The sequence below is a fragment of the Diplotaxodon limnothrissa genome, linkage group LG7 (genome assembly GCF_057381915.1).
Source record: "Diplotaxodon limnothrissa isolate DT_005_m linkage group LG7, D_limnothrissa_male_GT1.1, whole genome shotgun sequence".
NCBI lineage: Eukaryota > Metazoa > Chordata > Actinopteri > Cichliformes > Cichlidae > Diplotaxodon > Diplotaxodon limnothrissa.
The window spans coordinates 10,597,183-10,613,575 of NC_140602.1; the positions used below are offsets into that span (position 1 = coordinate 10,597,183).

General features: G+C 39.4%; 1 protein-coding gene across 1 annotated transcript in view; it reads right to left on the reverse strand.

Annotated features, from left to right (window-relative positions):
• Positions 1-14,378: 14,378 nt before the first annotated feature.
• Positions 14,379-16,393, reverse strand: part of sema3d (sema domain, immunoglobulin domain (Ig), short basic domain, secreted, (semaphorin) 3D) — a 29,456-nt gene continuing 27,441 nt past the window's right edge. Inside the window, exon 18 of the mRNA XM_085357365.1 lies at positions 14,379-14,843. Within this exon, the coding sequence (XP_085213491.1) occupies positions 14,379-14,843 (465 nt within the window). The remainder of the gene's footprint in view (positions 14,844-16,393) is intronic.

Below are 16,393 nucleotides of genomic sequence, written 5' to 3' on the forward strand. Positions count from 1 at the left end.
ACCTAACCAGTGACCCTTCCAACCTCTCAGAGACAAGAATGGATGCATATGCGCACAAACACATGCAAACACACACATTTTGAAGGTTTTTGGGCACCTTACATGTCAGACATGCTTAACTTTTGTTTTTTGGAAATTAAATTTAAATTTTTAGCATTTTATTGCTTGAGTAACAGGAAGTGGTGTTTAAGATGCCCAATACCGTTAGGTTTGATGGCATGGCGAGTAGCAGGTAGGTGGAGATACATGAAGGAATATAGTGGCCAGACGTTAAGGAATAAGTTCTTCATTTTAGAATTGTAATGATCCAGTATTATTAGCATTTTTTAAAAGACAGATGAAAGCTGCATTACTACTTGATCACTGCTGTAATTCCAACATGTGCTTCTATAACAGACCAACAAGGATCTTTTTGCTCGTTCTTCATTTGTTTTTGTTTTTCATTTTTTACAAGTGTCTGGGTTTGAGGATAGATGGATGGGCACACAGACACACACAGAGGAACGACAAAAACAACATATCTCTGGGTGCCATACAGTGTGATCTGTACTACTCACATGTCACACTGACACATATGCACTCACAGTCTTCTCAGATGTCAGGTGAGAGGTTGTGACCCTGCACTAACAGCTCTGTTTCCTTTACCACTGAATATGAGAACCTCCTCCAGGATCTCTGAATGGTTCAAAAAAGGAAACGCTGCACTGAGTGACCTGTCAAAATAGGTACACGGCAGCACGCCAAGGAATAAATGCATATGTGTACAGTTTTGTGTGTCTGTGTTGACATTAAGAAAATGGAGACATGAATAGCTATATTCATTCTGGCAAAACAGCTACTCCAGGCGATGGTGCTACAGCAGTATTGGTAGTGATGTCTGATAATCACCTGTCATTTGAGATAATTGGGTAATTGGGGTAATGGACTTCACTGTGGTCCACTCTGAGCTCATCATTTCAAACAGGTATGGAAGGTTATATTTATACCATCTACACTAGCTGCCTAGGCATACAAAAGGATGAGCCAGAGGTAATTAGTGCCTGCCTCTGTTTTCATTTTACAGACCAGAGAATGACCACTGAGACAGATAGAAGAAAAGGATTTGAGAGAAAAGGAGAAAAAATAAAGAATGAGCTAAAAACAATAAGCAGAATAAGAGCTAAATAACATAAATAAATAAATAAAGCAACCGAAATGCTTTGCCAGGTGTTTAATTGGGACTCGGGGTTATTTAGTGTATGACACAGGGAAAGACAGAATGCATTACCATAGCAGTCTAACATTATGGTCCCGCTGCTATTACAGATTTAATGACACGCTGTGTGGTAGCCAACTACATTTAACCCTCTCATCTGCATAATAGTGCTGCCCTTACAACACTCACAGCGGAGTAATACCTCATTGTAATTAATCTCCCTCCCTTTATCTCTCCCTTGCACCCATTCATGTACACACACTCACACATTTACGCACAAGAGAAATTGACCATTAGCACACATTTTGCAAAAACGAAAGCACTATAAAGTTTATTCTGCAAATTTGTCCATGTAAAATATTATCAAGCTAAACAAATGTATCCCTCTGACATTACATACCACGGGTTATTACGTGGGCTATTAAAATCATGGCCATGTGGGAATTTACTCTATTATTTGTAACTAAAGGTGACAAAGCATGTATAGTTGTTGGGTTGGATGCAGAAAAAATGTATTATAGGAAAATATTTTATTTGCAATCTCAACATTGGTGATGTAAATGAGGCAAGCAGCCCAGGTGAATGAACTTTGAGTCCATAGTCTTTGAAACTTTCTATCATTGCCTAGATAGGTGTCAGGCACAAGTGACAGCAAAGCCAGTAACCAGTGAGCAGCAGTTAAAAACTGGAAAGACTGAATGAATCGCATAAAATGACACTTTTCGCCGAGAATGCTTTGCCATTTATCAAATTTATTGAGACTTTTATTTCTTCTCTTTCTCTTAATAACACTCAGCCACGCACACATGCATACATACTTATATACTGTAGGGAGCAGGAATCTGAACCACCATAAAATTCATAGCAGGTTGAATGTGACCTCCATTTCTTGCGTGAAATACATTCTCAACTTTAAGCATGGCCAAAAGAACCATAAAAAGGCAGTGAGTGCAGTCATCTATCATTTGCAGAAGGCTACCGAACATTGTCTGTTCTGATGATAGCAGTGCCCTTCATGCTTGCCAAAACTGGTGCCTTGGTACCTCCTTATTATGCAGACACTGGATGTGATTGTAAGCATTTGGTGTTCAGATAAGGGTTAAGGTGGGCATTTGCTGATCCTACGGACGATTTTGGATGTAAATCCTTTAACTAAATAAATAGGCAACTTTATGCTTTTCAATATATATAGATATTTGCAAATTTGTTTAGCACATGCAGAAATATTAATCCATCAGGCATTTGTGTGTTTTGTGTTGGTTGGCCCTCATGTTGGAATGCAGGAATGTGCCTGCCATGAAGCAACATGACAACCGACATGCACATGGATTTCAGAAAGACATCAAAGACTGAGCCATATGGGTAGGGTTACCAAAACCACAGGAAGGAAGACGGCAGGAAGGAAGCCGAAATGAAAGAAAGCACATAAATATATATATAAAAAACACAATTCATTTTACAGTCTAATATAAATAATAACCATAATAGACTACCATGTGCCTGGTGATGATTAAGGAAAGTAATTAGTTTGCAATGAATGTAGAATGAGCTCATTAAGACAAATGCAGGGAGACTGAGGCTTATCACAGTCAAAGACACACTGGCAGCTTCTCCTTTATGAAAGCACTGAATCATCCGTCTTACAAATCTGTTTAACACTTAAACCCCCGCGAGCCATCATTTTAGGGATTCCTACCTATAAAACCCGGAGAGCAGTCAAATGGTGGAAGTGGAAGCTAAATTGGCTAGTCATTCATATGTATATTAGGCTGTTAAGTAGGAATTCTGGAGGGAGGGGGGTGGGGGAGTGGAGTGTTTCAGTTTGCCATCTTGGGGAGAAATGGGTGTATGTCCTTTGTTGCTGACATTTACCAGGAAGTTGTGTGGCAACCTGCTGTGATCACCAGGCCATGATCACCAGGCCATGACAGCAGTGTTTTGAATGATGAAGTAATGCATGGGTTGAAGAGCAATGGATGTCATTTTTCATTTACATATCTACACAAAAGGCCTGCAAACTGGACCATTTCTCCTTTGATTGCTGTTATTTTCTGAGCCATCTGAATGAATGGCAGTTCACCGAGAAAAGGAATTTCCCTCAGTATCAGCATGGCCCACCATTTATCTGTACAAGTAAAGCTGATTAATACTGAGAATGCCAATATTCACTTCTTACACTCTACTACAGTGCCGTACCAGCACCAAGCGTTGTTGGCAATTGTAAAGAAAAAAGTGTCACATCAAATATATGTCGATTTAATATTGCACTCTGCGTGCAGTAACGTTACTGCAATATACCTACTGAGATTGTGTGATTTTTGTTATTATTAAGCATGTGGTCTCTCATTTTATTGCTTTTTCTGGAAGTGAACTTTCCCCAGCTTTGGTCTTATGTAATCTTGTTGTGAATTTGGCTCGGCACCTGGCAGCTTAAATCAAATTCCCCTTGGTCTCAATAAAACAGTTCTGCTTGGAACTTATCCACTGTGAGACAGAAAGGAACATTGTGCGTGCTATTGCAAAAGAATAACTGATTCTGCGAAAAGGCCAGTGTGCCAGTGGAAACCAAGGTAAGCATGCAGAAGTTCTTGCATAAATGTTTTGAGTTTAAGTAAACAGACTCTCCAAATTCATTCAATAGAGACATGAAAATCAAGGCGTGAGTACTCTTGATTGTGCTTAGCAGTACCAAGTGGAAATCCACAGCCCTACAGCTGTTATGGTGACAAACATTTTATTTAAGCTTTTGATCTCCCATCACTGGCAGCTCAACACCATTCACACCTCTGGAAAATACTTAGATCATTCCATGCATGCACATACACGCATACCTTGTTTGCTAATGTGTTAAAAAGGGCAATGATACTTTTCCACTGCAAAGGTCCTTACTCTTCCTACTCTTCCACTAAAATTTGGGCTCTGCAATTTTTTTTCTTTAGCTCAATGTAATTTGTAGGTCAGTGCAGGTGGAAATTGTAATAATTAAACATAACATATAGTACAGCAAACATCAAGATCAGTGAGTATAATGCATTTAGAACTATAACGATATCGATGGATGTTTATTTTTTCTTAAATTAATGACAATAAATTTTAAATAAATCAGTGTAAGTGTAACAAAAAAGAATAAACAATAAAAATAACAATTAAGCACATGTAATATATTATGAAATTAAGTCCAAATAGCTGTAAAGCACTGATATACTCAAACAATTCAAACCATGTTTAAGGTGTGCACAGGTCTGTGATCAGGTTTGGTGATTTTTCACATAAAAGCTGAACCAGCTTAAGCACATATCAACTGTGTATGACTCAAAATCAATCACAGAGAAAATGCAAAAATAAAACTTAATTTTTAAAAAACAAATAACAAAACAATTAAGAAGCAGTTTTGCACACACTTAGCTCTGTCACTGAGTAAGCAAGACAAGCTTCAACGTGATTTTTTTTAACCAGTTGTCACTAGTTATTCTGCTTAACAAGTCCAACAAATGTCTTACCATAGAGTAGATCGAAGTCAGAGTCAAAGAGGAGCATTGCAAGGTGTTTGGTGTCAGCTGTCAAATCCTTGGTGGCATAATGTCATGTGCTTTGACTGATAAAGGAGGAGATGCCATTACATGCCACCAGGCAGAAGAGGTATGCTACAGTAATTCCCTCAAAGTATCCACTTTTCTCTTTCACCTCTCCCTTGCTCTGCTGTCTCCTCTCCCTTTCCTCACATTAACACCTGATAGCTGTGACCACTTATCAGGTATCCTACCCAGTCTCTAAAATCAAAATGTTTAAAAGCTCTCATGGTTTTCTTATGTACTCTTTTCTTCCCTTCTTTTTAGGGGGTCCCAGCGTTATTTTTCAAGATTTTTACAACTGTCAGACAAAAACATCAAAATTACCTTTACTTCTGTGTCTGTATGTGTGTGGGGGACAAACTGACACTCATGGCTTAACCGCTTAACCGCTCTATGCTGGCTGGCATTTTGTCCATGACTCCTAACCCTGTCTAACAGTAATGTAATAGAGACATATCAAACATACTTCTGTAGATTAAATGAAATATAAACTGGCTGAAAAGAAATGAGAGTAGACATCTGCGCATCCTTTTCTTACAGTCAATATCTATTACATCAGGAAAATATTTTCCAAATGAATTCAGGGCAGGTCATGTGGCTTGACAGCAAAACAAGGATAAAGTAAAGATATGTGACCAATTGGAAAACCAGATTAAAAGGCTAAAGGTCAATGAGGTGTGGCATCAAACTGCACTGAGTCATATCGATTTCATGGATATGTACACTGTGGCCCCTGGGATCTGTGGATGCCAGCAGCAATATGAGACACACACACAAGCAAGTGTGCACACACATGAGGGTGCAAACTCCCATAGTAATATATAAGCGCAACTAGTTAGGAAGATTTTCTGTTCTGGTGTTACGTACACAAACAGCTACAGTGGGGCAAAAAAGTATTTAGTCAGCCACCGATTGTGCAAGTTCCCCCACTTAAAATGATGACAGAGGTCAGTAATTTGCACCAGAGGTACACTTCAACTGTGAGAGACAGAATGTGAAAAAAAAAATCCATGAATCCACATGGTAGGATTTGTAAAGAATTTATTCGTAAATCAGGGTGGAAAATAAGTATTTGGTCAATAACAAAAATACAACTCAATACTTTGTAACATAACCTTTGTTGGCAATAACAGAGGTCAAACGTTTACTATAGGTCTTTACCAGGTTTGCGCACACAGTAGCTGGTATTTTGGCCCATTCCTCCATGCAGATCTTCTCGAGAGCAGTGATGTTTTGGGGCTGTTGCCGAGCAACACGGACTTTCAACTCCCGCCACAGATTTTCTATGGGGTTGAGGTCTGGAGACTGGCTAGGCCACTCCAGGACTTTCAAATGCTTCTTACGGAGCCACTCCTTTGTTGCCCGGGCGGTGTGTTTTGGATCATTGTCATGTTGGAAGACCCAGCCTCGTTTCATCTTCAAAGTTCTCACTGATGGAAGGAGGTTTTGGCTCAAAATCTCACGATACATGGCCCCATTCATTCTGTCCTTAACACGGATCAGTCATCCTGTCCCCTTGGCAGAAAAACAGCCCCATAGCATGATGTTTCCACCCCCATGCTTCACAGTAGGTATGGTGTTCTTGGGATGCAACTCAGTATTCTTCTTCCTCCAAACACAACGAGTTGAGTTTATACCAAAAAGTTCTACTTTGGTTTCATCTGACCACATGACATTCTCCCAATCCTCTGCTGTATCATCCATGTGCTCTCTGGCAAACTTCAGACGGGCCTGGACATGCACTGGCTTCAGCAGCGGAACACGTCTGGCACTGCGGGATGTGATTCCCTGCCGTTGTAGTGTGTTACTGATGGTGACCTTTGTTACTTTGGTCCCAGCTCTCTGCAGGTCATTCACCAGGCCCCCCCATGTGGTTCTGGGATCTTTGCTCACCGTTCTCATGATCATTTTGACCCCACGGGATGAGATCTTGCGTGGAGCCCCAGATCGAGGGAGATTATCGGTGGTCGTGTATGTCTTCCATTTTCTGATGATTGCTCCCACAGTTGATTTTTTCACACCAAGCTGCTTGCCTATTGTAGATTCACTCTTCCCAGTCTGGTGCAGGTCTACAATACTTTTCCTGGTGTCCTTCGAAAGCTCTTTGGTCTTGGCCATGGCGGAGTTTGGAGTCTGACGGTTTGAGGCTGTGGACAGGTGTCTTTTATACCGATGATGAGTTCAAACAGGTGCCATTCATACAGGTAACGAGTGGGGGACAGAAAAGCTTCTTACAGAAGACATTACAGGTCTGTGAGAGCCAGAGATTTTCCTTGTTTGAGGTGACCAAATACTTATTTTCCACCCTAATTTATGAATAAATTCTTTACAAATCCTACCATGTGAATTCATGGATTTTTTTTTCACATTCTGTCTCTCACAGTTGAAGTGTACCTCTGGTGAAAATTACTGACCTCTGTCATCATTTTAAGTGGGGGAACTTGCACAATCAGTGGCTGACTAAATACCTTTTTGCCCCACTGTATACTGACACTGTGCAATTCCTAATACAATAAGCCTCATGCTGATATAGACATTCGGTTTAGATTGCCATGCCATTAATCACATATAATGAACTGTATAACAAATGTTTTCTCCGGCTCTTTACCTACACAGAATCTAGAATTTCAAATATGAAACGTGAGTAAAGTAGATTCAGACATAGTAATGGTCTAAAAATGTATTCACAGTAGCCATTCAATCAAAATTACAGAACCCATGGACTAAATCTTTATAACAACTGGGAATATCAGCTATGCAAATATAGTCAACAAGGGAAATTATTACAGATTTTTTTTTGTTATTATTCTAAAACTATAAAATGTTCAGTGTTACATTTATTGCTGTCTACACAACAACTAAACAACTTGGTAAAGTTGTACCTATTGGCACTTTTACTAGGAGTGCATCACAAAAACACATAATTTGTTCTCATTTCTAGAACCTATGAAAAATACCAAAGATAAGAGACTCTGACGGGCATAAAATATGTATTTTTGCACCAACAATGTGATTCCCAAAGAGCTATTGGCCAAAAACATGCCATATCTCAGTATGCTGTTCAGTGTGTCCTTCTGAAGAAATTGGAGAATCAGAGGACGAAAGGAGAAAAGACAGGCCTAAACAAAACTTGCAACCTAAGATGAATCATATCTGAAAGTCATATCCTTAAGAAATGGGAAAGAATCCAGCAAAGAACTTACACAGGACCCGAGAGATGCATCTGGCTCATCAGTTGATTCATCTACTCTTTGTCAGGCCCCATATAAAATGGCCTCAGTGGAAGGATGGCTGTCAAGAAGCCATTCTTAAGGAAGGGAATTAGGGAGAAAAGCTATGGTATGCAAAAATGACACAAGAACTGGACTGAAAGTCAGTGGTCTTATGCACAGAAAATTCCAAGTTTGACATTTTTGGCAGGTCCGCCGGTGTCTGTAGGCATCTGCAAAACACGGTGGAAGCTCGGTCATTGTTATTCGACATGCATGTCAGCCAGTGGTGTTGGAGAGCTTTTCTATATCGATGACTTTATGATTGCAGAAAAACACAAACGGATTTTAAACCATTTTGCAACACCATCTGCAAGAATTCATTGTTCAGCATGACAGAAATCCCAAACACATCCCCAATGTAGTAAAAGCATATCTGGAAAGAAACACACAGTGGAAGACTATCAATCATTGACTGGCCTCCCCAGAGGCTGAACCTCAGTGTGGAATTATCTTGACAGCTAATACAAGAAAAGCCAGGACAATTAAAAGTCCTTGAAGAAGCCCAGAGAGCTATTCCTGAAGACTACTTAAAGAATTGACAAGAAAGCTTATCTAAGTTAGTCATACAAAATACTACAACAAAGCATCTTAGAGCAAATTTGTTCTAGCACAATGAAGAACAAACAAAAGTTTCAAGAATTATTTTTCTTCACATTCCCAGTCATCTAAATTCCAACTTCAACCACAAACAATTGTTTTTTTTAACCTTGATGAATGAAATAACCACCCAGTCATATTGAATACTAATACCTTTATACATCAGTGCGAGACTTGTCAGCAATAGATTAAAGTCAACAAAGTATTAAACTGTGCCAATGCCTACCCAGAGTAACTGACAAGAATCTGACACTTTAAACACACACTGTCTATGTTTTGACATAGCTGAGTTCATTACACTGACAACCAGTCTGGAAGTTGAGCCTGAAGGCTGTTTGAAAGGAAAATATAAAGAAAGCAAGAGGGACCATTTGTATATTGATCTCAAAAATCAAGCTTGAAATCTGAGTGCTTTCGTGACACCCCAGCATGGAAAACTGTTGAAAACCCTCCATCAGATGTTCTGGAGGTTTTCCATGTTTACTAAAGCTCATCAACTCTCTTGCTGATTCGGGGTTCCACAGTACAGAGCAGACACTGGAGACGATTGCTTCCAGTCATGCACATTAGTCCAGTGTCTCTTCCCCTTCATGTAATATTTCAGTTTCTCTTTACTCTCATTGGGACTCCTCTCTTCCTCTACAAACCAAGGTACACATGACAGTCTCACATTTAACAGATGAACCTACACCAAACAGATGAACCAAAAAAGGAGAAGAAAGATGAGAGGGGGCAAAAAGCCAAAACATGCTGGTGAGTAAAGTTAATTTGTAAAACTCTGGTAACCAGTAGACCTTACATAAACCAGACATGGAAAAACAAAGCAGAACATTTTGAATAAATATTGTTTTTACTTTAATGGCACAAGTGCTATCGCTTAAAAATACAACTAAAGAGTTTTTAATTATATTCAGCGGCACAAATACGGAGGATGAATTCTTTTCAGAGACAGTTTCAGGCTCATTTGTTTTGTTTTCATTTTACTTGCGTCAGAGACAGCATGATGTGGTGGACATGACAAAAACCTCTCTCTCACTGAAGACTTGAATTTGTGATCATCGCTTCATCTGTGGTTAAGCTTAGGAAACAAAAATCTTTAGCAGGGCAAGGATTGCAACACAGAGTTTGGGGCTTGCCAAAAACATTTATCTAACAACATTTTCTCACAGTGTTAAATAGACAATATTATGAGGTAACATTGGCATTTGTTCACCCATTGTGCCATTTCAGTTATTATTTTAGGGCTCCAGCTCCTTTCACTGTAAACTAAGGATCTGCACATTAAGCTTTCTTTGTGATATATATGAAATTCAAGTTAAAGGAATTGTGGAAAATTCGGAATAGTTTTAAGATTTGTGTCTTTTTCATGTTCTGGTAGTGAAAACCAATTGCCAGATAAACTAGATTAAGCTATAAGAGACAGATCAAATAAAAAGTATTCACCATTGGTAATCAGTATGTGAGCCATGTACTGTATAATTTATTTTAATACAATTCTTATGTGATTTTACTCAAGAAACTTGTACGAACAACCAAATAAGAACTTGCCAGTACCCAGGGACTTTTAGACTCTGAGAAAAACTGTGACCTGATTAAAATCTCTCTAAAGGACAGTATGTTTGGTATATGATATTTAACAGCAGTAAACACACTACACCCAGTGCAGGTAAACATACATCCTGACTGAGCCCTGTTTACAAAAACTGTCCACAGCAAGGGAGACCAACAGGGCAGAGGCAGACATCTCTTCTGCAAGGAGGTTCAAAGGAGCTCTTTGTACAGCAGATGAAAACATCTATCATAGGGGGTGTTTAGAATATTGCATGTCCTGCCACAGATCCCGGAGAGAAGAGAGATCACTTATGTCTGTAAATGAGGCTGAGGGAGTACAGGTAGTCATTACTCAGAGGAAACAACTGTTTCTACCTCTTACTCACATACCTCTCCCCTTCCAATACCCGCAGGCCACCATCAATACCGCCCAACCCGACAGCTATCATAGACCACTTGGCGGTCTCCACCCATGCTCAGAGGTTCACTGTCAACGCCTGACAAACACACATCTGCACAGCTGTAAATGCCCTGTAATATAGAACCAGAAACACCTCCTTGGTCTGACATCTCAATTCCGCTCTGTTCTCCCTCTAGTCTTCCTGTCAAAGTTTTTGATATCTTGATTCAGGCATGGCACTGTGGAGGTTGTGGAACAGGGTTCATTAGAAAACACCTTTGCAAAGGAGTTTTGCACCTGGGCACATGTGCATAAAGTGACGTTAATACTTTCTCTGTGTTGTCAGGCTAATGGAAGCTGATAGATTCAGGTCAACAGGTATTGCTATGTGGTTTTTGTTTTTTTGTTTTTTCTTGGTCTCAACTAATGCCAGGCAGTTTCACTTACACTATTGATAACTGTTTTTGATGTGTATTTTCACTTTAAATCAATTGAAACACTGGAATGTGTTGTTCAGTTGACCCAGGCTATAAAAAAGGGAAAAACACTGCTGCTGACAGTTTTATCCTTTAACACTGGTAATGATTAATTCTTGTTGCACAAGTCAATATTAGTTCATGTAGTGCCAAATTACAACTGCCACCTGTAGGTGCTTTATGTTGTAAGGTAAAGACACTAAAACAAGCACTAAAACACCTACATAGCTTTGTAGATCATATCTAACCTGTAGATCCCATCTATAGAACCAATTCTTGCTGTAGTTGCCCATGTGGATCACTGATCATAGAGAAACCAATTTTTACAAATGTAACTGATTGTCACGGTTCTGGGTCATTTTGACCCTGCTTTTTCGGTTTCTTGTATTTTGGTGTGTTTCCAGATTGTGCTCATTATAATTATGTTCTGATTCTTTAGCTATCCTATGATGATGATGATTATTATTTCTGGGTTTAGTTTAGGTTTTGCCTGTGCTTAGTCTTCTCTGCCTGTATGTCCCTCTGTCTGTCCATGGTGTCTTGTCTGGTCCTCTGTGTCTGTTAGTTTCCTGTTTTATTCTGAAGGTCCCTGTCTTATGTGAGTGTGTTCAGGTTACATTTCCCCTGTCTCGTCAGCTGTGATTTCTCCCAGGTGTGTTCCCCACCTGTCTCTCATCCCTTGATTACTGCCGTGTGTATATAAGCCCTGTGTTTCCTTTGTTCTCTGTCGTGTCGTCAATGTCTACTCACCCTCAGTTTCAGCTGTGTGTTCTGTTAACTGTATTTACCTGCCTGTTAGTTTATATTTTCCAGTTTAGTTAGTCTTCTGTTTGATCAGCAGCCTGCAATAAAGCAGTTTATTCTGAGTTTACTTTTGCCTCCGTGAGTCCTGCATTTTGGGTCCTTCCCCTCTGCCTTCCTGCACACAGCCATGACACTGATGGAGAAAAAGAAGTATACTGTGTACGTGTGCCTTTGTCTGTGTGTGAATACACTGTAAGGCTTCGCTCCAGGGGCTCCTAAGCACACTTGCTTGCTCATTACACCAATCACATCAAATTAACCACTTCCTTCTAGAAATTCTGGTTCCTTTCCATGGTTCTGTTTCCTCATTTAACCCCCACTGTTTCTGTCTGCCTGTCTAGAACAGCAAATCACTTCACTCATGGGTTGTTTTCCAGCCACATGTGAGGGTCAAGTTAACTCTGAGCATACATAGTATGCTTATGTCTACAATTACGATCTCTTATGGCATCTGACAACAGATCTTCTGTGCAGGATAGCACATTATCATTCAGCCTTATATATAAATAAGGAACACTAAGTTGTAATAAATAATAAGATAATAAGTTGATGCTGTTGAAATGAAACCATTAGCAATAGCAACACTGAGCAGTGAGCTGATATTTTTGACAGTTATCACCCTTAGTGGTCTTTCAAATTGGTTTTTTTTTTGAGAGTGTGGTGGTACTGTGGCAGTTGGCTGTGATGGTCTAAAGAGGGGAAATGAAAATGCCACAGTACAGGACGATGTGAAGTATAAATAAATGTTTGGTAAGCTGAACTAATTTTGATTTAAGAAAATACATTGTCTTAAAATATGCATGTACATTTGTTTATGTGAAATAAGTTGATAAATAATTTAATGTAAAAAAAATGTGAAAAATAATATTTTAATGTAATAATATTTAGAAGAAAAGATTTTCTAGTTTTTATAAAGTCCTCTTGCTGTTTCCGTTCGGGGGAGATGCAGTTTATTCTTTACAGCTGACTGATAAATAAACAATAGACAGAGAGGAAGCATTTGAAATATTTATTGTCTTTGTTACAAGAAGCTCTGAAAATCACTGTGGAAAAGCACAAAATGGTAGACCTATTTATACAGTTAGATAGGGAGAAAGTAAGCACAATAAAATGTGTCTCTGTAAGAAAAACACAGTGTCCATCATAAAGGCAGTTATAGCTATTTATGATAGACCAGTTATGGTCTATGAGGCAATGATAATAATATTTCTAAAAGTCATATTTTTTATATATATATTTGAGTTTGAGACTAATTTTCTATGTGACTCTTCTTCCAGTATTTCAGCAGCTCACTCAAAATGAAATTTAAGATGTTACCACTAAATCAATTAAAACAGGACTCCCATGACTGTGATGATGCCTTTCACAGAAGAGCCTTGTCATTTTATTTTCAGCCTGAAATACAAGCACCGTGTATCATATTACTTCCATTTCTTTGTAAGTCTGTACATAAAATTCAGGCCAGGCACACTGGGTTGCATAATGCTTGGTTTTCATGCTCATGCCTCTGACACTGATGCCATCTCAACTTTTTATTTTTATTTTGGGAAATCTGTAACTGGGTTTGATCACAGCCTTTTATATTTCAAATGGTTTCTACTGAAGTTGCCACTTTCTCTTCTTCTTCTTGTCTTTTACACATTTACCTTTACACGCTCACACACACAGGGACACACACTAAAAAACAAACCAGCTGGTCCTGAATCATTCTGACATCTGCATACAGTGTACAGGGACCCGTGTTGCTATATCAGGAGAGGCTCAGCTGAGCTAACCCTAACTAATTCCGAGTATGCCTGTCATATACTTGAGACTGCCAGTAACTGCAGCAGTAAAGTTTTTGCATACTGATTTTATCTGTGCACAGAATATAAGTAAGCAATAAATTTAAGGAACAGAGGCTCCAAGACACATTTATTTAAATAACGTTCACAAACAGTTATAATAAAAAAAACCCTCTATTGCACCTACAGTACACAAGAGTAAATGGATTGTACAAAAATATGTCATTTTTTTTAGAATAACATCATAAATGATTACTGTTATAGGTCAGTAATAAGACTAAACTTAGCATGCTATGTCTCCTGTACATGTCATATCAATATTTACAGTCATACATAATGAAAGTAATGGCGTCATCTTAATTCCAATATTACAAATCCTAACTTTTAATGTCATTAAGTGACCAAATGGAATATTAGCCCTATGAAACTTTGGAGTAAAACGAGCAACAGCAGTCTGTCAAACTACGGAGGCTTGAGTGATATCAATGGATAATTTATTTACAAAGTTAACTGTGCGTTTTCCTGTAACATACCTCTACTACTTCAAGTTGCTTGCTAAGTATATTGCATTTTTGCACTGCATATTTCACTGATCGTCTTTCATGTCACTTTAAGAGTTAAAGTTTACTTGCTCATCTGACACTGCAGTTTCACAGTTCTGAGTCACATTAGCTTGATCCTTAAACCAGTTAATATAAACATCCTTAATGTTTCTATATCCTGTCGCCTATTGTTCTGCTGTCCTCACTACCCTCCCTTGCTTCTGATGTTCTTTCTTTTCCACATTCTCTCTGTGGTGTCTCCTGTTCCGGCTTTTCTTCATTTCCTGGATGTGTTTCCATTTGCCATTTCCTAAGCCTCGCCCTCGAACCCTCAACGGCCTCTTATCCAGCCACAGTGCATCGCAGTACTCTTCTAGAGAGCTGAAGGGAGAGCTCATCGCTCTCAGGTAGTCTTTATATCGCTGACGTGCCTCTGTTCCATGGTGTAGCCCCCCGGCAGAGTCGTCACTCGGCTTGGCTTTTCTGTCTAGCTGTCCATTTGTAACAACTTGTAGAGTGACACGGAGGAGAGTATGGGTGAAGTGTGTGTGCTCTTGAGCTACACAGATATACACACCGGCATCAGAAGCATGAAGGGAGCGAATTAGGAGACCTCTTTCCGTGTGAATTACTCGATCATCAAATCTGACCTGAGAGACAACAAGAAACATATAAGAGCTACATAATGCCAACCCACCACCACAAACCCCAGCTAACACATCACCCTCCTAGGGCTGTTCGATATAACGATATATATCGGATGACGATATAAAAACGTCTATCGTTTCACATTTTACGCTATCGTTTTTCGTGGTGTCGCAAAATAAACTGTTTACGGCAATATTTTTTCATTATTTTGATGGTCACTGTAGTGGCCATCAAAGAAAACAGCGGCCGTTATAACTTATGTCTAAAAATTTATTATTTCATGCATCAGTTAAAACACTCGACTCCAGGTACGACGCCCAGCTGGAAACACTTCACGCAAGTCGAGCTGCCCGAGATTCACAGAATTTACAGAAAATGTTACATTTTTGTGATTTATGTCGTTATCGGACGATAGATGTCTTAATATCGGGATATGAGATTTTGGTCATATCGCACAGCCCTACACCCTCCTCAAACACATACATTTCTGAAGATTTGTAACCAAGTTGTGTTGAACAAGGTAATGACCCCTAAAACGGGAAGCATATGGAATTAGGTGTGGCGAGTATAGTTCACGGCGTGGGTGGGCACAGGTCATTATGTGATGAGAGATCTTTAGATGCATAATGAGAGTAAACGTTGAGCGCTGCTGGGAATGTATGTGCTTGTTGTTAAGGTAAGTGGCATGCTAATGTTTTTGGCCCTATTTCCGTCTAGCATCCACCACGGTTCATCGGATGATGTGACTGCTGTCAGAGCCTAAAAAAACAAAGCTGTGTTAAGAGGACACAGAAAGAGCATGAGGGAGTGAGTCCAGCATGTGTGAAAGTGTGGCTGCTTCAAAGGGATACCTCCCACAGCTGCACTTTGACCCCCAGAGGTGTAACTGATAAGAAATGCAGAATATTACCATGTCTTTTGCCCATGTGCTTGCTGTGGTCTTGTTTTACCATTTTTTGTGTGTGTGTGTGTGTGTGTGTGTGTGTGTGTGTGTGTGTGTGTGTGTGTGTTTGGATAGCTCTGTGGTGGTTTCCAGATCTGACACTAATGATGTGTAGTCAAGGCAGAGGCACACCCACAGGTTTCAGAGTCTTTCTGGATGTTGTCTTTTGCACACATTAGACCTACTAGCCAGTCTCATACCACATTCTCATTTCCTGACACACCTGACTGACTTGACAAAACATATGGTATACGTATTAAAAACATAAAAATCACACTTACGTGGCTCTCTGTCCTCTGCCTTTTAAAATCATCCAATTAGCATTCATGTGCCTATCTGATTGCTTTTTAAGTCGCCTGCACTCTTCCATCCAAAACCAAGGCATCTGTGACTAAATAGCAATGCCAGGCTTTTAAACTTAGCCAGATGGTCTGTCTTTATTTGTATGCCTGTGTGTGGATATGTCTGTGTGTGTCTGGGCATGCAATCACATCAGCAACTCCTACAAGGGAAAGCAATCCAGTGTATAGTGGTGTATAGCGTTCATAAACACACTTATGCTCTTCTGTTTTAACAACTTTGCATGAATGTGGAGTAAAGCAATGAAAT